This window comes from Taurulus bubalis (genome assembly GCF_910589615.1).
Source record: "Taurulus bubalis genome assembly, chromosome: 9".
NCBI lineage: Eukaryota > Metazoa > Chordata > Actinopteri > Perciformes > Cottidae > Taurulus > Taurulus bubalis.
This window is the reverse complement of record NC_136597.1, coordinates 22,034,046-22,056,476: the sequence shown is the minus strand read 5'-3', so window position 1 is coordinate 22,056,476 and position 22,431 is coordinate 22,034,046. Positions and strand designations below refer to the sequence as shown.

At 40.9% G+C, this 22,431-nt stretch overlaps 2 protein-coding genes across 2 annotated transcripts; both read left to right on the top strand.

Moving 5' to 3' along the window:
* The first annotated feature begins 6,442 nt into the window (after nucleotides 1-6,442).
* Nucleotides 6,443-8,870, top strand: LOC306740839 (interferon-induced transmembrane protein 5-like). The gene is made up of 2 exons (XM_079223075.1): nucleotides 6,443-6,717; nucleotides 7,789-8,870. The coding sequence occupies exons 1-2, from the start codon at nucleotides 6,517-6,519 to the stop codon at nucleotides 8,008-8,010; spliced, it is 423 nt and encodes a 140-aa protein (XP_079079201.1). The 5' UTR covers nucleotides 6,443-6,516; the 3' UTR covers nucleotides 8,011-8,870.
* Nucleotides 8,871-13,158: 4,288 nt separating this feature from the next.
* Nucleotides 13,159-21,992, top strand: LOC306741537 (putative oxidoreductase YjmC). Its single transcript, XM_079223839.1, has 11 exons — nucleotides 13,159-13,295; nucleotides 16,273-16,421; nucleotides 17,318-17,506; nucleotides 17,853-17,914; nucleotides 18,012-18,065; nucleotides 18,156-18,254; nucleotides 18,576-18,711; nucleotides 19,108-19,226; nucleotides 19,799-19,894; nucleotides 20,025-20,135; nucleotides 21,413-21,992. Exons 1-11 carry the CDS (start codon nucleotides 13,288-13,290, stop codon nucleotides 21,476-21,478), a joined length of 1,089 nt encoding a protein of 362 aa, XP_079079965.1. The 5' UTR covers nucleotides 13,159-13,287; the 3' UTR covers nucleotides 21,479-21,992.
* The last annotated feature ends 439 nt before the right edge of the window (nucleotides 21,993-22,431 follow it).

Genomic DNA, 22,431 nt, shown 5'->3' with positions numbered 1-22,431 from the left:
TGCCAGAGAAGTGGCTGAACTCAGTCTTTGAGTTCATCCACCATGTATAACAATACATGGATTGATCGGAGCAATGATGGGTGTGTCGATGGAAAAAATTAGTGGTCTTCAACCCACTATCCAGCATGCGCTTATTGGGCTGCCCATGCAGCTTCACAATGCCTCTCATGAGCTCACCTGGGTCTTCTTCCATTGTATAGAGGTTCTGGCCCATGTACAGGTAGGCCATAATGCAGCCGAGGGACCACATGTCTACTGCCCCATTCAGACGTAGGCCTAAGAGGACCTCAGGGGCCCTGTAACCACGGTCCTGAATGCTGGTGCCAGCCCTCATTGAAGAAGTACGACGGGCCCCACCAACCAGTTTTATCTTCCATGGATGCACCTCATGATTGACCAGCATTATGTTTTCCGGCCTGAGGTCAGCGTGTGTCAAACCGATGCTGGCAAGGCCATTCAAAGCAACTAGTATCTGTTTTGTGATTAGGCAAATTTCATCTAACAATAGTGGCACGTTATGTCTCCTATTCATAAATGTTCCCAGGTCCATATCAAGCCATTCAAATACCAGACAAGTGCATCCCATGTGCTTAAAATGCTCGATGAACCTGACCAGGTTATGCTTGTCTTCGCCAAGCTGCCTAAATTCATTAAGCACGGCCAACTTTTTTTTCCCACTGCAGTTCTTCCACACAATTTTTACTGCCATTTCCTGCTTGGATTCTAATTTGCAGCACCTGGTCATCATCGCGTAATCCGACTTCCACAGAATCTCTTCTATCCGATACTGACCTGATGGACCAGACAAAACTTCATCCTGGTTTATTGTACGGGAAAATAAACCAAGCTTTTTAGATATCATGTTTCCCATTGTATCTACTGCAATTGGTATACACCGCTCAAACTCTTCTTCTTCTTCTTCTTTTTGAAGTTGGCCCTATCAAACTCTCATCTGGTGTCCTTATTAACTGTCTGGCATCTGCCTTGTGGCTTTGAATTAGCTGATGACGTCACATTTAGATGACGCCTTCAGCGGCTGCCTGGCGCATAGCTCCCTGTGTGCGTTTTAATTTATTGTCTTTTTTTTCTTCACTTTTCCTCTCTTCTTCTGTTTCTTTTCTCTCACGTTTGGTTTAAATCACGACAACGAGCCTGAGATCCCGGAGGAACTGCGGAGAAGGGCTCGGGGGTGTTACGGTTTTACAAGCGACCGTGTTTAACCGGAGACTTTCAGTCGAATGAACGTCGTTTTCGTGCTTACAATACAAACAGAAAAACATATTTGTTTCAATATAGTGTCAACCCTTCTCATATACATTGTATATATGATATAAAAAAGGAAACATTGCAGAATTCACGGCTACAGCAGCTTACGTGTTCTCTTCCTATTTTTAACGGCTGAAAGTCGCCAGTTAACACGGTCGCCTGTTTAACCGTAACACCAGTCGGGTGCTAAACGGAAGAGCTCAAACGAGGAAGTACCAACCTTCGTTACCGGGGTTACGGATTAACTGGCGGCCTTGTAACTGGCGACTTTCGGTCGAAAGGGTCTATTGTTGTCGTCGTTACGGCAGATGTTGAGAATAGCAAGATAACACGCAGCTGTCCTCGTGAATGCCGTATTGTTTGATTCTGCAATTAAATGTCAAACGTATACAGTCTCTGGTCAAAACTATGGAATAGTTTCCGCCATTATGATACAAAATAAAAATCCTGCAAGACATAATTACAGGATCTTAATGTTTTTTATCACAGTTTTGGAAACGGGCTTCCATTTGATTGTCACCTGATTGTAATAAAAAATATTATATTTTCAGCAAGGCATCCTTTTACGACTGTCTCTTTTAATACTTTATCAAAATATATTGTACAGAATGGCTCATTTGAGAATAATATATATTAATGGATTAAAACTAGTGATGCGTTAATATACTGTATTCATTATTCGCAGCTGGTAAAGGTGGAACTCATTTTAATTACTTACGCATATACTGCTGCTATGGTAGCAGTAGTTTATTTAATTTATAGTATTACATCATCATTTATTATCTGATTATATTTATATTAATAATCTGAATCTGCACAATAACTTAAACTGTCAGATACATACTGTGGACTAAACTTTTTTACATTAACAAATTAACTAGAAATATAAATGTGGCCCTACAACTACCTAAAAACTGTATGTACATTTCTTGAATAAATATATTTATTTATTTTCCTGACATCAACTTTTAATGGAATTAGTGAATCCCTTAATTTCCCAAAACCCTTGAAGAAAAGTCTTGAAGATTTACTTTATTACACAACTATATATATATATTTTAATAAATAAATCATTATATACAATACCAAGTCGACAAGAAGAATCAAACAAAAGTTTAATGTTACTGGAATTATTTACTAGTATTTATTATTGCTGGAAAGACACAAGAGTACAACACTGAGTATAGCAGATGTTACAATACATTAACAAAACAATAAGACAAATACGTATACAGTATGCACATTAAATATCTCTAAGTTTGGGGTGTAACACACATTTATTTGTCTCCAAATCACAAGACCTTGATTCTACCTGTAAGTGTTTAAAATAATAGTCTGTCCATCCACCTGAGGCCACATGATGAGAACAAAAACTGCAAAGGAAAGGTTCAGTTTTAAATAGAATAATTTGTTTTCATGGCAATATTTTCCTCGGGGCTCCTCAATCATGGCTCCTCCAATTTCTTTCCGCAGAAAAAGCGGCCATTTCTCAATACCAAGTACGCTAAGTCCAGACTTGTGTACTTTTGGAGTTTGGACTTAGGAGTTTGGACTCCCAAGGCCGGGAGCACGCAGGACTGTCTTTCTTCAATTGGAACAGCCGCTGACTGGATGACGTCACCACCTCAGCTGTTATTGTCATGAGTTTACTCTGATTCTTCACTGTAAAGTATTTTTTACAAACAAACAAAATATGACAACCCTGCTTTTTTTGCACTGGTTTTACCGACATACACATATCATTGTATATATATTGTGTTTATAAATATGTATTTTATATACTTATATAGATACACATACAATTGTATATATAATATGTTTATAAATATGTATTTCATATATATACTTATATATTTATATAGATACACACACAGTACCTCAAATCCTCTCTTAAAAAGCCTATCTTTTTAAGTAAGCTGAATCTTGACAAACCGACCACAGATGTGATGCTTAAACAACTAGCATCTCGCCTGAAAACATCCTAAATGTCACGATGTTGGTTTGTCTGGTGTCCTGTCTTATTGTGAAGTCCTTGTCTTGTGTGTCCTCTGTGTTCCTGCACTTCCTCCCTTGTGATTGTCCGTGATTGTCTGTCTGCCCTGTTCCCTGATTGTGCAAGATGAGATCAGAATACCCACAGCGTGGAGCTAACTATTTACCAAATAGTTTTACAATACTGTATTACACGAAATATGTCAACGAACGTAAAGGCCATGTGTCTGAGTTTTTTAAATAAATTCTCTAAATCATCTGGATTGGTAGGAGTACCTGAAAATAGAAGATTATAATACAATCAACCGATAAAACTTGAAATATAATAACGTTGAATGTTTCTGAAAGGTTACTTAATTCATGAAAAATACGTCTGTCAATCATGATGCCTGACATCCTTTGGAATGTAAGACGTTTTTCTCCTAGTCCTGCAGCAGCAAGTCTATCTTTAGCGTATCAGTTGGGGACTAAGGACGCATTTTCATCCTCAATACAACAGAAAGAGGGAATGTTCGAATCAACTTGTGCAGGAGCAGCAACAGTTCGCCTCCTTGTCGTCGTCCTTCCTCCACTGTACCGACCAAACAGTCTTGAAACCTCGGCTAGAATCAAGTGAAGCTTGAGCATAAACTATAATCAGTAAAAGAGAATAAGGACGTTGCAGAAGAAACGTGTTGGCCAACTAAATCCTAGCACACATGACGCACAGCATGAATAAATAAATCACTCGTCACGGTGATAGTTATTTAGTCTACACAAGGGATTTAGCATGGAAACATGTTCCCTGCAGAAGCCTACCATCCACTGGCTGCCTGGGTGTTATGTTATGTGGCCCTGGAGGGCAACTTGGGTTGTTTGTGATTCTTGGTGCTGCAAAAAAATATAAAAAAGCAGTCAGTATTATAGATATAGTATATAGATATAGTAGTATATATATATTATAGTATAGCAGTATAGAATTGCAGAGCTGCCAACTTTTCAAAAAACCTTGGAGTGAGATTTTGTCGGGGGTGACCAAAATTTAGCCGCGCACGCAGCCACACACGTTGGTGGCTCAAATATCAGGAAATTTTAATTAATTTGGCGTTGTACCCATGTTGTACCCTGCATTTTGGTGGTTTGTGTGGCCTAAAGTCGTTGATAGGGGCGGCCTACTGGAGATGGACAACATTGGTTACATTCTGTGAAGCAAAGACATAGCTGATGGTCCACCCCCAGGACATTTTGGTTGAAGTAGATGTTATTTCATGCATTCTAGTGGATTTTTGGGTGGTATGCTAAAGATGTAGCCTGGTACCAGCCGAACTTAGCCCCGCCCACAACATTTGAGGTCTGGAAGTTGTTGGGGAGAAATTATCCAAAATAAAAAATTGTTCGGACCAATCAAATTGTCAGGGCGGGCTTTATACGATGATGGACAGATGACAGTAACGTAATCAACCACGTCACCAAAGAGCGCTTGGGAACCGCATGTCATTAACATACCTTAGTCCAGGGGTGGGCAATTAATTTTCCCAAGGGGCCACATGAGAAATTTGGACCGGTGTGGAGGGCCGAACCAATAGTCTGAATTTAATTCAATGAACTCAATATGAATGTTATTACTTTATTAAAAAACTGTAAATTATATTGTTTTGAGCTGCTACTGGTAAGAATACATGTTACAATAAGGCTATGAAAATAAGTTAACAAAAATGTAAACCATACCTTAAATATGTATGTTAAAGACCAGCAATTTGTTAACTTTAAACAAAAGCAATAAGTGCTTTTGATGTTTTCCGGTTCAGTTGTTCTTACTCAGTGAGAAAAGTCCAGTCTGTGTTGCTTGAACAAGAGCATGAAGTCTGGTTGAATGAGGTGGAGATGAAGGACAGCTGACAGGTACCAGAGAGAGATGATCTGATCTGTTGAACTTCATCACTAGAATGTTTGTTCTCGTGTAGGTAGATCCAAAGAGAACCAACATCTTCTGAGCATCTTTCCTCATGTGAGGAACGTTCTCCTCTTTGAGTGAAGAAGATCCTGACTTAAAGTGCTCTGCCATAGTGGATCACACCGCAGGTCAGATCCGCGCGGCGGCATTCATTTTCAATCTGGAGGCGGAGACTGCAGCGCGAGACTCCTTGGGAGGCGGGGTCTCACGACAGAAACTGCAGAACAATACGCTTTCACTTCAGTCTCCAAGTCGGCAACACTGCCCGTAGTGAGGCTGCATAAGCGTGCGCGCACACATAAATAAATCGCCTTCAAAGTAAAAGCAGTGACGTTTGTATTGCATTCATGGCGTGCACCTTATTTATTTATTTTTCATTTTTGATTGACCTCACGCGGGCCAGACTGGGAGAGCCGCGGGCCGTAAGATGCCCAGGTCTGCCTTCAGTCTCTGCTCCTCTTGAGTTTCTCCCGCAGTTGTGTCTGTTTGAAAATCTTCTTCTGTTGCTAACTTCGGGACTCTTTGGGGTAAATAGGATGTCTATGCAGCGAATAGGTTTACAGATGCGCTCCTTAGCGCCATCTATCGTCAGGGAGTTTGAAAAGGAACGACCGCGCCTCGGCCCAAAATCTGATTTTTTTCGTGTGTCGTGAGTGCGTGTGAAAACATGCAAAAGCGTGTGTCACACGGCGAAACCGTGAGAGTTGGTAGCTCTGGTTTTACCAAACGGGAAGACAGAACAGCACATCGGACAGGAAACAAGATAAACTTGTTATTTGACCGTGTCAATGGCGAGGTCAGGATGAGCGGTCTCTCATGTATGTTCCGGGTTAAGCAATAACCTAAAAACATAATGTTTTGCACACACCTATCTCCCTAAGAGACCATGCATATCGCAGACCGGTCCGTCAGGGCCTCTGGCTGGCGGCTGCTACCTCCACCCAACTCAACCACTTGACCCACAGCACCTTTAAGAAAGCTGAGGTAGCGGGTGCTTTGGTGGAGGAGACTTTGCTCGACTACCATGTCTCTGTTCGCTGTCTCTCTTTCTGTCTTCTCTCTCATTCCGCCTTCTGTGTCCCTGTATCTCTATTTCAGTCTCTCTCGGGCCTCACCACATAATGACAGACCTTCCGTATATTAAAGGACCCTGCCCATGCGTCCTCTCCCCGGTCACCTCCCTCTTCATGGGCCTTTATAAGCCTCTCATAAAAGGGGCACTACTTTCCAAAGTGGGACAGTGCACAGGTTTCTGGAAAGGCTCGCCAGTTTGCAAACCCACCTTATTCACCCACAGCCGAGGATCTTCCGTCTAAACGCTAACCATGGACAACCACTCGTACAACTTCCCCTCAGACTGCACCCCGCTCACCAAGTCTGCCCGCAAGCCGGCTGGATCCACCGTGGTGAACATGGACAACACTGGCAAGTGTCCTCCCCGGGACTATCTACTCTGGTCTCTGTGCAACACCTTGTACGTGAACTTCTGCTGCCTGGGATTCATGGCTCTCATCTACTCCATCAAGGTGAGATTGTGTGCTTTTTAAATTCGACAATTTTCATGAATTGTGCAAGAAAGTAGCATGTCAAAAAGGAAGAAAATAGAATGAGGCTGAACTGATCAAATGTCCAAACAATGACTGAGAGATTCTGTTTCGTGATCTGTTTTACAGACACATACAACAATATAATGGTGAGGCCGTTGTTCACTGTAAAACAATAATTTGACACCTTCAATATTGACTTTAACATGTATTTTTTTTTTATATTTTGCATTGCAAAATTCCGAGTGTCAGACTTAGAGTGATGCCATGAAAACAAGCAAACATGTATCATGTAAGCACAGATGTTTCGAGCATCATAGACAGCTGTTATTGTCCCAGGTCAGAAGGCAGACAGTGGAGAGTTGGTACACCCTTCACCACAGGAATGGGCTGTGGAGAAACAGGAACGTGAACCAAAACAAAAGCTTTCCCCCACTTAAAGACGACTCAAAGATCCTCGAAAAAGCCATGTGCAAAGCAGGATGGGACCAACTTTATGACTACCTGAATAAAAAGGTTTCTGGAAAAAACGCACCACAAAAGGGTATGCATGTATACTCTTTATTTAAGTTTATTTGAAAGTTTAAAAAAAAGTCTTTCATCTGTTGCATTGGGCGCAGCTCTGAATCACAGGCCCAGTATTGGCTCCACACTCAAATTAAAGACGGTGACTGGCTGCTCGACTGGGGAGTTAAAAATGGCGTAATTGGCATCTTCTTTAATGGGCAAGTACTCATGGGAAATTAGAGAGCGCTCGGGAGAGACTTAGCCTGGTCCGTTCCAAAATATACGGATGCACTTAGAGGCAGCTCAAGGACTTCATATCACTCCACCCTCGTTCAACCCTGAACCGACACTCGATGTGGAAGAATTCGGGATTATGGGACAAACGGCGATGAACTGGTTTATAACCAAAGATGTCCTCCCAGGATTTACAGTGTACATGGCTGTAGACACAAATCAGTGTTGTTCTTTATGTATATAGATTGTCTATAGAAATAGCTGGACCATGAATTACATTTCTTAATTTCTTGTGTGTGTGTGCCTCTATAGGCCAGGGACCAGAAGACTCAGGGAAACCTGCAGCTGGCCCAGGAGTGTTCAGACAAGGCCAAGTGGTACAACATCCTGGCGGCCGGCTGGAACATGCTGATTCCACTCCTGGCCGTCGGCCTGCTCGTCCTCCTGCTCATCCACCTCGGCACCTCCGAGGGCTCCTTCGACTTCTTTGGAGAGGGCGGCTTCCACAACTTTATGAATCTGTTCAGCTGGTAGACGGAGGCAAAGGGCGAGAGAGAAAAAACTAAAAAACAACACATACAGATGGGTCTCAAAGTCAACCCATTCACACTAACCAGGAGAGGATTCAGCAGATGAGGGCTGACATAATCGCTCCCAAATGTTTTTAGCCAATCTAAGTCAAGCGATAGAGGAAATCTATCTGAGCTGAAATCTGCGCAGCACTAAAATAATCCTAAATGGTGAGAAAGAAAAGTAAGCCTTGGTTTGTGTATTACAAGAATGCTGGTATCCAAAAATCTGGCCAATAAAAGACTAAAACAGGACATTCAGTATCACATATTATACTTTTGTACTACTAATACTAATAATATAAGTTCATGTAAGTAAAAGCAACACAACCGTTTGATACTTGTGGGCCAACACTGATCAGAATATTTATTGTGAGGGCTGTTGGATATCAATATTGGTGCGTTCCTAATTGTAATATCAGTATTAGACCTGACACGGTCAGTAGAAGTGTGTTGACCCAAGACTGAACAGCCTGAAATGGAAAAGAGGGGAACAATCAGAGTGAAAGGCTACGAGATTGAGTAAGCAGCTACTATGGGTCATTTCCTTGTTATTTATTGTATTTATGTTGAAATTATCTCTAGTCCGCGTAGAAAGAGCAGAGAGAACAGAGGACCGTGGAGCCAAAGTCGTAATGTCACGATGATGACAAATGATAATCAACATTCACCTCCCATTGCCGCTTATTTGTCTTCTTTCTTGGTCATTATTCGTGTATTTTTTAGTGGTATTTCATTGTGTTAAGTGTTCTAATTTTACATCAATGTATTGCTGGCCTCTTGAGAGTGAGCTAAATAAACCTCAGTATTGCATTGAATAACAAACAGCCTTTATTTTCTCTTTCACATGATACTTTTACTACATTAGCAAAATATCAATACTACTGAGCACGAGGATGAAGAGATGTTCCTTCAAATGGCCGTTTTGGTTACGCTCCTTCGCCGACACCCAATTATAAAAAAAATAATTTTGGGCTTAAGTTTGATTCTGGGGCGGGTATGAAGGGAAGTTTATTTTCTTTCATCCCAGCTGTGAGCCCGCTGCTGTACCAACTATATACAGAACATCCCGTTTTGGGAAACAGTTTTTAGGTGTGCCCTCGCTTGTAAGGCAGGGCCGCCCAGGCCGACCACTACTGAGGAGTCAGCGGCAATGTGCAGCCCGAGATCATTCCCAGTCAATCTGCTCTCAGTCTGAGGAATTATTGCAGATTAGATGGCACAGATGCATGTTGTACACTGCAAAACCACAGAATGAAGTCTTAGAATACAATTAAATCCAAAGATACCAGATATATCATGCTAAAATAATACACAAAAAGATTAGAGAGGTGGGCAGGCATGCAAATCATGGACGATGTGATAGCAGAGGATGAATCAAGGCTTTTCCTTGCACGTGACACACCTGCTGAGAGGCCATTGAGCAACGCAGAGACCACATCTGCCGCTCCATGTGTCCTCCGGCTCCTCGCCCCTCGGCTTTGATGACTTTGGGTGTCCCGCTCCTCCAGACCTCCCATCTTATTAGCAGCCTCTCCTTTGCTCGCAACTTTATATATACGCACACAAATCACAGCCTGTAGCTTCCAACATACTATTTTCTTCCTGTGGTCAGAGGCAAATGCTTGCAGATGTCTGAGCCGTGGAGAATTACAGACTTGGAGCTGGCACTGCAGAGGGAGGGGGCGCTAACTTCTCACTGCTCTCTTTGGGAGCTGTTCGCTACAGCTGAGGGTTCAACAAACCTTCCGACCTTCACTAAAATACGCCTAACGTTTAGCATAACCTCAACTTAATCAAGTTGAAGGTGTTTTATCAAATGGATTAGGGAAGTTCACTTTCGGTCAAATGAAGCACAATGTTCATGATGTTCATGATAAGTAAACGCTCAACATTTTCAGGGTTTGGGTATGAATGTATAATTTAATGTTAACACTATGCTAACATCTAGTGGTGAGGTTTCATATTTCAACCAACTGCAAATTCCTCCGCGCGCAAAGCGTGTAGGAGAAGGGTGGTCGACGTGAAAACGATATAAACGATATAAACTATAAACGGAAACTGATTCTAAATTTGAGTTAATTTATTATTAATTAATGATATTACTCTATTGTATTCAATTTCTGCCAAAAGATCCTGCGAAATGCTGCAGGCTGTTTACAAGTCTGTATGTTTCCAACTGCGCTGATCAGATAGCCATGACATTTGCTTTGGATGTTTTTTTGATCCTCGGAGAATAAATTAATATATCTTTGGGGACCCCGTGACCTTTGCTGTATTGCTGCATTTAGGTCAATATTTACTTTTTTTTTCATAGTTTAGTTTAAAATGTAGACGGCCATGGAATAAACTGAACACATTAATAAACCCGCCGGATACTCAATGAGCTCTACTCGTGCACCATTTTGTGTGCAGTGTCAGCTTTCCACAGAAGACGGAGTGCATGATCTAATAGGCATAACTGATAAGGCTCAAGGAAAGTCAGCAGTCTGTTCAGTTCTTCAATTTATTTCATTCTACGAACCAAATCTTGTGTCTCAATCCAAATGGATTTAGTCTCAAACACTAAAACAACCCGTCTTGGTAAAATACCCTTTTTCATCTTTCTGAAACTTGGTTGTTATTAATATAATAGTATTGAAACCAGTGAAAAGCACATTTCTGACCTAATTTGGAAACATTCCAAAAAAAACAAACACTATGATAACAGCCCTAAACTCCAGCGAAAGCATAAACCCACCCTGGTGGATGCAAATGGTATTGCACCAGAACAGACTGCTGACTTTCTTTGAGCCCAGTTATTCCTCTTAGATCATGCACTCTGTCTTCTGCAAAACTGACACTGCACACACGATGGTGCAAGAGGAGAGCTCATTGAGTATCCAGCGGTTTATTGATGTGCTTAGTTGGTTCCATGGGCGGCTACATTTTAGACATTTCCCTATGACATTTCCTATGAAAAAAAGTTAATGTTGACCTAAATGCAGCATTACAGCAAAGGTCACGGGGTCCCCAAAGATATATTAATGTATTCTCCGAGGATCAAAAAACATCCAAAGCAAATTTCATGGCTATCTGGTCAGAACACACACACATGTAAACACACACACATGTAAACACACACACGCACACACACACACACACACACACACACACACACACACACACACACACACACACACACACACACACACACACACACACACACACTGTAATCTTTCCTCACACTAGTATCAAAGTTTGCTGTAAGGCCTTTGTTTAAAAAGTGTCTGTCTAGATATGCTGATAATTACATCAGTGAATGACTCATGATCCCAGTTTTATATATTTCATATCAGATAGGTGTTAACCATTTAAATGCCATAAGTGGAGGCCATTGATCTTCTGGCTCAACAACCTGGGAAAAGCAAAACCTGTTCTTTTCAGATTTCTTAAGCACAATCGAGTGCCAGAGCGTCTCTGTTGAGAATATGTGAGGTTACATAACCATGGATCCTGTTACTGTGTATGTAAGCCTGGGTGGGAGAAAGACGCTGATTCAAGACCAGTCTAAAACTGTGAAGAGATCAGACGCAGTCTGCACCAGCAGTGGAAAGAAACGAAGGACATTTTCTCAATTACTTTACTTGAGTACACTTTTGAGGTTACTTAATTACTTTATTTCACACTTTTACTCCACTACTATTTCAGAGTAAAACATTGTTCTCTTTACTCCACTTCATTTATGTAATAACTTAAGGTAATAGTTACTTTGCTGATTCAAATTAATGACACAGGATTAAATAAAAAATTCTGTGTAGTATTATAAGTTAAGATAATACTTAACACACTGCCCAATATATATGGTATGATGTATAAAGTAACTCAAATGAGGTCATACCTTTACCACAACATCAAAAGTGTTGTGCATTAATAACTATAATCAAGTAATTAACATGCATTATTCTGAAATCTGCATGACGAGTGGCCTACTTTTACTTTTGGTACTTTCAGTATATGTTGATGCTTGACCTTTTGTTCTTTTACTGAAATAGAAAGTACACATGTTGAATGCATGACTCTTACACTAAGTTACGTTGACAATACAGTAATGCTACTTTTAAGTAAAAGATCTGAGTACTTATTCCACTACTGGTCTGTCATTAGTTTTCTGCAGAATTTAGAAAAAAAGTAAGGATATAAGGTAAGGGGGAAATGCTAAATGTAAACAACAACAACAAAACATAAGAAATAAAAGCATACATAACTGAAATGTAACTCTTTGTGAACACGCCTCTATGTTGCTGTTCAGTTTCCGGCTTGATACAACCCTTGTTTTGTGTGTCCCTTTCCCTGCCTGCCTCTTACATACCTGACCACCCCTTCGCCTAAAGCCAGGCTCCCATTGGCTACGAGCAGCAGAGACGTGGGTTGCTTCTCAAACAGACTGCATCATTGGCTGAAACTACTATAAAGAGGCATAGTTGTATTATACATTTTTTTCTTGCATATTCTACCGCAATCTCTCTTGTATAGTGTGTGTTTCCAAAAAACTCCTTTTAGTTTATGGAAAATCACATACAAGTCCTGTCAGTATGATGCAGGTATTGTGCAGGGTAATGCATCTCATGAATCTTTTATTCTCATTATTTTGGTAAATCCTTATTATTAACAAGGATTTGATAAAGAATGATCTATAAATGGCTAATCAATGCAGTTGCACTTCATCCCAAAGATTAGGTTGCAAGTAGAGTTTTCCTAGTGGTTTTTTATATATATATATATATATATATATATATATATATATATATATATATATATATATATATATATATATATATATATATATATATATATATATATATAAAAAAGCAGGTTTAGCCTCTTGATACTGCACAGTGGGCGTCCTTGTGTGACTATGCCGCTGGCATTTTTGTCCGGGGGCAATAACCGCAAGTACAACATGTGCGCTCCGACGGCAGGCCACCAATCACGGCTCACACTCGAGCGTCAAAACGCACAATTCACGTGACGTGCGGAGCCTCAAACCCCGCAGCGGGCCGGCCTGCGTGACGGCAACGCCTCTGCCTCCAACCCGCCCACACACATATAGATCTACCGCCTTTGAGGAAGAGGGGTGTTTCCCTAACTGTGTAGAGTTTTGAGGAGGAAGTTTGCCGTTTGTCTCCAGCACCCAGAGCCAGGAGCGACGCAAGATAGAACCAACAGCCGACCTGCAGCAGCGCACAGCGGGACAGTCAACATGACCAGGTGAGGACTCGGCCCGGGCTCCACATACAGGATAAGAGGGCCAACCTGCGCATGACGTAACAGGCTGCTGACAGGAAAAATGATGAGACTTGCAATAAGTGGAGCGTAATAAAGTAGGCCTCAATAAAAGGACTGGAACGCAGTTATTATTACTTTCACAAAGGGTGCATGAAGAGTACTTTTACTGTGTATTCTGGGGCGGTTTCTGTTTGAAGTCCTCCTGTCTGCACCAACAGAAAAGCATGCTTTTACAGTTTGAGTTTCTACATTTTAGTGCTCTTTATTTTATTCATGAGCACTTTTTGAATTGAAGGCTTCATCAAAGCAGAGTGATGCAGATATTTGCTTCTCAGTCTGCACAGTCTACTTGTGACCAGACTTCAGTTTACATTTTAAAGCCAGTAGACTAATAGTTTCCCCTGCAGGCATATCCAGTTCATTCCATGTTGTTAAATAAACACTTAAAAAGTAAGCACGCACATCCTTCTGCACACGTTCAAGAGGATTCTCAAATTCCGTTCTTCCGTCTTCATGGTCCATTGCCTCTAACTGTCTTTTGGAGCAGTTGATGAATGCATCAAGAGTTACTAGTGGATCTCCTTTCATTGTTTTTTTTATTTTTGCATGTATAAAGGAGGGAGTTGACCCCTTTATGGACACATACTGTACACGTCCCAGTATACTTGTAACATGAACCAGTAAAGGAAGCAGCGGCCTCTTTTACCTTCGCTACCTACGTCGTTCACAGAGAATTCAGTCCAGCCCGATTATGTGCGGCTGAATTATGTAATTGCAGAGACAATGCTTGAAATGCCACAGGTAAAAGCAATCACTGTTTATAGCGGCTAAACAAACAGCTTGGGCCCCTCAGTGCGACCTTGAGACACGCTGATAAGACTTCCTTTGGTACCGGCCGTCTGAAAGATGTCATACTTCCATCATGCAGCCCCGGTCAAAGTTTTCTTTTTTCCCGTTACTCCGTCCTCGTTTCACGGACATTGTGTGCAGTTTGTATTCTTTCTTACATAAGACATTGCACAAGTTTCCACTGAGACCTCCTCCTTACTTGGATGGGCCCCATTCTGGATTTCATTATGGCTGGAATGTGTTTCATCCCCTCATCCCCACCCTCCCTGCAGATGTTAGCGCTATTACCTCTGTGGATGCCAGAGACGGCCCAGTGATGATTTGTGTGTGTCCACACCAGGAGGAGGGCCTCCAGTAGAGTGTCAACAAGGTCAATGGGTGGAGACATTTCACCTTGGAATAGTCCAGATTCGCTAAAGGTGTGCACAGGAAAAACAGTGTTACATCAGAAGTGCATGCTGATTATTAATCATCCTGCACGATGTTTGTTGACATAAAAACAGCAAGTAAACCTCATTGATTTTTCTCTTCATGATATATTAGTACGGTATTAATTCATAGCTTTACCTTCTACAGAATATATTTATGGCAACACCGTAACTTCGGTGACCAGCGGAAAGCGGATTAATCATTTAATAAATGCAACTCTCCGAGGTGCAGAAGAATCGCTGACTTGCATGAGTTATGTTTTTTTTTTTAGCAGAATCTTTTGTGCAGAAAATATTGTTAATTTGGAGAGGAACTGGGAATCATCCAAACATGAGGCCGATCCAGCTCCCCACAGCCCAAATCTGGACTCAATCATGAAGCATTCCAGAACTTTCTGTTCTCCAACAACTGAAAACCCCATAAAATAAAGGAAACGAGGGAAGGAGTAGAGAATGGAAGGACAACGGGGAAGGAAGGAAGTGAAACATCATGTTTTGAGCATTGCAGACTAGAAAACACTCGAAGACCTCATCCTTTTATAGATGTGTCAATAAAAACATGATTTTAAGATTAATCTTGTCTTTATTAGTCGTCCGACCATGTTTCACAACAGTGTGTCATAACGTCTATTGTTCAACATCTGGAAAAGTATTTTTGAAGACCATTTTGCACTGAACTAGTTTGTTTGGAAGATTTTACTTAAAGTTTTCTCTTAACTAGGATCATTTTCATATGACATGCATATTTACCCTTCACAGAAAAGATCATCTGAACTTTACCCTGTGACAATCTTTACGATGAACATTACAATGGTAGTGTCGTTCTTTTGTCCATGTGATCCGTACATTGCACTTTGTTTTTACATGTCTGCAACTCATTTTCTGTTTATCTTCCATTCAACAGTCTTACTGTGCACAGGGGGATGAACTATTTATGCCTTGTGCTGATTGAGGGGCCATGTGCTTTCTATTTAGTCATGTATTACGCCAAGCATGTGACCGTTTGATTTTAGAATTAAAACGCATGAAAAATCAATAATCTTAGTTTCACTGACCACTGTAGTTATTACCATGTCTTAAAGTATTCGCCACATCTTTCACACAGTTAAACTGCCAAACCCTGAGGGGGTTTTCATGCACGTGACTTTAACTGCGACGGGAAACAGAGACAGTGACTCCACTGTTTATCGCTTGGGGAGGGACCTATTTTTTTTCCAAAACATCTTCTGCCGGTTCTTCTATTTACACAGTTCAGACTTTCCTTGTGAAGTCAACGGCGAGGTAACGGTTCTGTTTACAGCATTTCTAGCTCTGAGTGTTTCTGCTCTGTGTGCAGTAACAACATACTGTAATACCAGCGTAGCTTCAGTGTGATGACCTACATCCTCTGTGTGAGTACAGGTTGTGCAATCGCTGCTGCAACGATGGACTTCAAACTAATAGTGTGGGGCTGGCATTCTGTCAAACCCTATAAAGCTACCACAACAACATTTGTTTCCATTATTTGTGCTCAAACTCTATCAATTTAAAAAAAACGAGCATTATCACCAAGTTTTCACGTTCCTCAACACTTCAAAAATGCAAAGTCCAGTCTTGGTTATTTTTACATGTACACTGTCAAAAAAAGAAAGAAGCATATTTAAGGGTATTATCATCAGATTGTGAATGTCCCCTCTCTGCAGATGTCTGATTAGCAAGCCGGAGGTGCAAGGCTTCATCGAGAGGTGTATGACGAGCGTGGGCACCCAGTCGCATCATGCCCGCAGCCTGGCCGAGGTGCTGGTGGAGGGGGACCACAGGGGCCACTACAGCCACGGACTCAACAGGATGGGTCAGTGGGCCGCTGGAGGTTTATTGTCTGCATGTTTGATTTGAAAGGTGGCCGCACGGTTGTAGCGGTAGAGAAGAAACAAGTCGGTAAATTGTGACATTCGTGTCATTTCCACACTTCCCAGTTATTGTTCAGGTCAGAGGAATGTGGTAGCGCCGCTCTGCATATTGAGACACACCGTCACTTGGCTGCTGCTCCTCATGAGCGTAAAGTTGAGATCCAGGCTGCTCTGTGTATATCAGGGGCGTCCAGCACAACTCTGGAAACCCCAAAAAATCTTCCAAACTAACTGCTGACGATCTAAAAATGAAGACAGAATAAGCCACTGCATGGTTTATTTCTCCTATTACTATTTTTGTAGTATAAGGGGAACAAGTTTCAATATGAGCCACATTGTGTTCGTTTTGAAATCCGGGAGGAGCAGTCCACAGTTGAAAATGTAAGATATATTCTTTTTAATCAGAATCAGAACCATTTATTTGCCAGGTATGTTACACATACGAGGGATTTGTCTTGGCTGGTGGTGCAGACATTAGACAAACAACAACAATCAACACAGTGCAGAAATAGAAACATATTACATTTACAATAGAATATAAAATGTTAAAATAAAGTGCACAGGCAAACAGATAACAGTACTTTAGACACCAAGCATTTGCATCAAATTCTGATAATTGATTTGCTCGAGTAAATCTTCGGCTTTATATGTCAAATGTAAGTTTTTCACAAATGCTATTTGTGTATTGTTTTGATGACCCTAAGTTAAGTTGTATGCACTCTGATATATACCAGGATTTTATGGGAAAATGATTGGTCAGACTAATAAAGTACTGCAGAATTTTATGAAAACAAAGCCACGATTTAGATTTTTTTGTGGTCTTTGTACATTTTGCTAGACATGTACGTAAAGGACATCCAGACAGGAATCTGTGCCAAGGACGGTGAGCCGGTGGTGGAGAAGGAGAGTGCAGGCACAGCATTGGTTGATGGGAAGAACCTCCTGGGTCCTGTGGTGGGAAACTTCTGCATGCAGCTGGCCATTAAGAAGGCAAAAGAAGCGGGCATTGGCTGGGTGGTGGCACACGGTGAGTCCGAGCATGCTGAACACTGTTGCTGTAATTGGTTGTAGGTGAATGATTTTAAAAACCTGCTGCACAGAGCTGTAAGATGCCTTTGGATTGAGCCAGAGTTCACCTGCGTGATAAACCTGTTTGGCTCGTATAACAGGCAATCAAATGCAAGAAAAACCACTGTAGTGTCTGATGACGTTAGATTTGAATTAATATAATTTACTTTAGAGAGGAAAATGTACTGATTAAATATGTTTTTTCTGTAAAAATCACTTTATTAGCTTATACAAGAAGAATCTTACTTAAGTGGTCAACGAATCCCAACAAATAAAACAATGACAATACATGTTTCCTGTCTCAGGTTCCAACCATTACGGTATTGCTGGATACTATGCAATGCAAGCTTTGAAGGAAAACATGATCGTGAGTAGAAGGTTAATTTGCCTTTTGGATGATTTTTTTTTTAAAGTCCTTTTATTAAGTAATGGATTCATGTGTAATAATCATCTGACCATTACAGGGCATGTCATTTACCAACACGTCCCCACTGGTGGTTCCCACACGTGGTAAAGAGGTATAAATCTGATTCATTCTGCAGAATAAACTGTACCTCATACCATAAACAACGTTGGGGACTCACTCTAATACGACGTGCTGTTTGTAGTGCACCCTGGGCACCAACCCCATCAGCGTGGCCGCTCCTGCTAAAGACGGAGACAGCTTTGTTCTGGATATGGCCACATCGGCAGTAGCACTCGGAAAGGTAAGACTAGGTTTATACTGATTAGCCACCAGGGACACCTTACATACAGAACATAATATCAGGAGACATTACCTGTGCCTAAAGAGGTTGAGCAGGCTGTTTATTTTCATTTGTTGCATTGGCTGGTCATGGCACAGGTCAGTTCTGAGCTTCATTTATTCACTAACTTGGTTGATTCCAGATTTTCTGAAACTAATTTGAGTTGCAGAAGCACAATCCTTGGAACCACTGAACAAATAAGCGTTTGAGAGGCCACTTGGAGTTTTATAAATGTATTTCCAACTTTGAAAACTCTTATGTCTCAGTGTTTTATGTGCACAGGTGGAGCTCCATGAGCGGCGTGGAGACACCATCCCTGAGGGCTGGGGCTGTGACGCTCAGGGCACTCTGACCACCGACCCCAAGAGAGTTCTGAGTGGAGGGGGACTGGTGCCCATTGGCGGAAGTGAAGCCACAGGTCAGAAACCAGCTGATAAAAGTCTGCTCCGGGAGCATATTTTCATACTGTCATTAAAATAACATATGAAAGTTATGTCTGTGGTTAGATTTTAGACATTTTTCTAACATTCAGATGTTGAAATAATCTTCCTCCTCCTCCCCTATACCCTCACGTATAATTTAACAATCGAGGAGGAATTGTACATGTTTTAATACAAGCACTGCTCTCACTGGCAAGCCTTGTGTGCTGTAAAAAAAAAAGAAGGAAAGTAAGGGAAGTAACCGTCGTCCTGAACAGGGTAGGACGATGCAGTGAGGGAGTGCTTATATCAAATATAATCCAATCGGTTGCGTTCATCCTGTCTCTACATGAAATAAATGAAGTGTGTGTGTGTGTGTGTGTTGTCGTCCTCAGGAGGGTACAAAGGCTACGGTCTTGGCATGATGGTGGAAGTGTTCTGTGGTATCTTGGCCGGTGCCCAGTACAGCAAGCATGTCCGCACTTGGAAAGTAACAGACCGTGTTGCAAACCTGGTAAATGTATATGTTGTGTTTTAGAGAGCATATTAACCCTGCTCATCTTCTTGTGTTATTGTGAGAAATGGGTTGAACATGATTTTACCTTAATTCATAGCTGCATTTGTTTATCTAAAGTGGAAAATAATACTTAATTGCACACAATAAAATGACAGAACTTGTGTTCCTTTGCAGTTGGAAGTTTGGTTGCTACCAGTTAAAATATAACCCACTGGTTTGATAATGTTCTGTGTTACGTTCCTCTTGTCAAAGTGTCTACACCAGCTTGAGTTGGAGCTTGTGACTAAGCAGTTTATATACTGCTGATTAAATAAAATTCTTGACTAGATAGTGGACAGAAACAGCTGTTAAAATGATTAACTCTCAGTCAAAAACAGCCAAGAAACATAAAAAAATGTTGGACTCTGTTTTTTTTACGTGCTTAAACAGTCTTTGACAGCCACTGGTATCTAACCGATAAGCACAATCAATGAGTCCGATGCCAGACATTTGATGTTGCGCCTTGGCTCTCTTTACTGTTTGTATTGGGTCAGTTCACAGTGTTGTCATCACTAGTTTTGTATTTTCAGGGTCAGTGTTTCGTGGCGATTAACCCAGAAAACTTTGCTCCCGGGTTCGGCGACAGGATGTCAGACCTTCTGTCCATTCAGAGAGGGATGGAGCCTGTGAGTAGATCCTCCTGCTGCCGTGTTAATACAGAATAATTAGCAGAACAAAATATGAAGTCTTATTATTTTTGAAAGAAAATGTTGAACGCTTTGGGCTTCATTGGATTGGTGCTGCTGTTTGTCTCAGGCTGACCCCAGCGCTCCCGTTTTGGCTGCTGGAGACCCAGAGAGGATGAACATGAAGAAGTGTGAGGAAATGGGCGGGATCCCCTACCACATCAATGTCGTCAACTACATGGTAAGAGCTGCACTATGAAGTGGTCATCTGAAACATTTAGAAAAGTGAATTAATTCCAGCTCTGTGAACATACGTTGGTGACTGAAGTTGCTCGTCCAAATGAAGGTTGTGTAGTGGCCATTTGTCAATACATCAACGCTAACAAATATAAATCAAAGGGCCACTGATGCATCGTGGGTATGTGGATTACGCAGCCAAACGAATGCATTGTCCATGCAGGATACCGTTTTTCTGGTAATTTATTTAACTAAACAAAGCAAGCAAACAAACAAAAGAACAGAGGAACTCTTCTGTGCTGGTAAAAAAAACATAGGCCTACCCAGGTGCATGCTGGTCCTGTACCTGCCTACTCCTATATATAAACCAGGTGCCCATAGCGTTACCCAATTAACAAACAAATAAACAACCAAAAGACTAATAAAACCTAGACAACTAAACTAAACACTATCAAAAGAAAAAGCTATCCTAATATATACAAAATCTAACCTAAATAAGCAAACAACTAGAATAATGAAACAATACTACTTGTGAGTAAAATAACTAAATACTAATATCAAACAAATAGCTCCTACAGGTATCGATAGTTTAGTTGAGTGAGATTCTCGTTACTCAAACATTCATTATGAAGATGACGCAGGAACAGATGAGATCCATCACTTCTCCTTTTATATGTTTAAAGAACACATTTTGGGGATAATACGCTTGGTCACTTTCTTGCAGAGAGTTTGATGACAAGATTGATACGACTCTCATATCCAAAGTTACCAAAACCCATCTTGCACTACTAAAGCTCACTAACTTACATGTTTTATCTCTTGAGTTGAATACTTTTAATAGAAAACAAAAGCCTAGTGTTATGGGGGCGTTATGTGCCGAACTGTTCCTTGGCCAGACACATTCACTTCCTTATCTGTCAACCTCACAGTAGCAACAAGACTTCAAGAAAAGTGTAAAAATGACAACTTTGTAGATACAAATGGGATATATCCTTTAATAAGTGAGCTGTAAAGGTACTAGAATGTGGAGTTTGTACATTTCAGACAGCGCTAGGCTAGCTTATCCCCACTGCTTCCAGTTCTTATGCTAAGCTAAGCTAAGCTAAGCTAAATGCTGCTGCTGATGGTAGCTTTAAATTTACCAAACAGAAGTGACTCAATCTTTTCAACCATCTCTCAGTGAGGGAACAACCGCATTTCCCCAAATCCAACTATTGCTTTGAGGAAAAAGCCTTTGAGATTTAGCTAACTGGACTCCATTTTTGCATTTTACTTCTGCAGAACGAATGCGGCAAGAGAGTTGGCGCCAGCCCTCTGCTGCCATGTGACAACATCATCTCCGATTAGTCCGTCCAGTCAAGATTCTCAGCGTTGGAAATCTGTATCCAGTATCTTGAAGTTCACTATTTAAGAATGCAACTTTGTTCCAATACAAATATGTTTTAATCTTTCTTTCTTTTTTAAAGCACGTATAAAATACCAAAGCATTTTCTTTTCTTTTTGGTCTGAAGATACTGCATTCAAATGTTCATTTAGACACGCCTTCTGTGCATTGCTTGTCTGTAGCTTTTGGCGGATGACTGGATGTGAGTGAGTTAACACAGTTTGAGAGGAAAGATAAGCTACAGGTTTCTTGTCATTAGCTTAACAGGTGGGTCTTCCCTGTTGGTGAGCTGTTTTTCTTTGTTGCCGTTATAATGCAATTCTGTAACTCTGGTAATCTAGTTACTGTTTCTTTTAATACTGACCTTTTAGGTTTTGCTACTTTTATAAAGTTTAAAACTCCTTTTTTCTCTCACATCATCATTAAAACAACATTCCTATGTGCCTTATTCAATAAAAGCCTTATATATCCGAAAAATGTAATTCTCTTGAATGCCTCATATGGTCTCAATTCAGAAAATTATGTATTGGTGTATTGATGTTTTTGTCATAGTTATGTTCATTTACATGTTTAGTATTCAACCAAAGTCTTCCCTCTTTTGTTGCATTGCAACCTGGAATTAAAGTGGGTTTATATTTGGATTTTACATAATGAACCTACACAAACATTACAAAAAGGTTAAGTGAAATGAAAATAACTATGAAAATTAAATAACACTGAAAAGATATTTATTATTTCTTACTGGGAAAAGGCTTCTTTTTTTTAATTGCGGGCCCACCTTTGTGGAGGTTACGGCTTAAAGTGGTTCTACGGACAGAAACTCCATCTCTGCTGTGAAACTTTCCAGCTCCTTCAGGGTTGTCTGTGGAGCCTTCATTGCCTCTATGATTCGTAAGATAAGATAAAATAAAATAAG

What these genes read in the sequence shown, in the direction of transcription:
- LOC306740839 (XM_079223075.1), top strand. Translation starts at nt 6,517, where the DNA reads ATGGACAACCACTCGTACAACTTCCCCTCAGACTGCACCCCGCTCACC. An exon ending in CTCTCATCTACTCCATCAAG is followed by an intron (nt 6,718 to 7,788) that starts GTGAGATTGTGT and finishes GTGCCTCTATAG; the next exon opens with GCCAGGGACCAGAAGACTCA.
- LOC306741537 (XM_079223839.1), top strand. An exon ending in CTTTGAAGGAAAACATGATC is followed by an intron (nt 17,915 to 18,011) that starts GTGAGTAGAAGG and finishes TGACCATTACAG; the next exon opens with GGCATGTCATTTACCAACAC. An exon ending in TTCAGAGAGGGATGGAGCCT is followed by an intron (nt 19,895 to 20,024) that starts GTGAGTAGATCC and finishes TGTTTGTCTCAG; the next exon opens with GCTGACCCCAGCGCTCCCGT.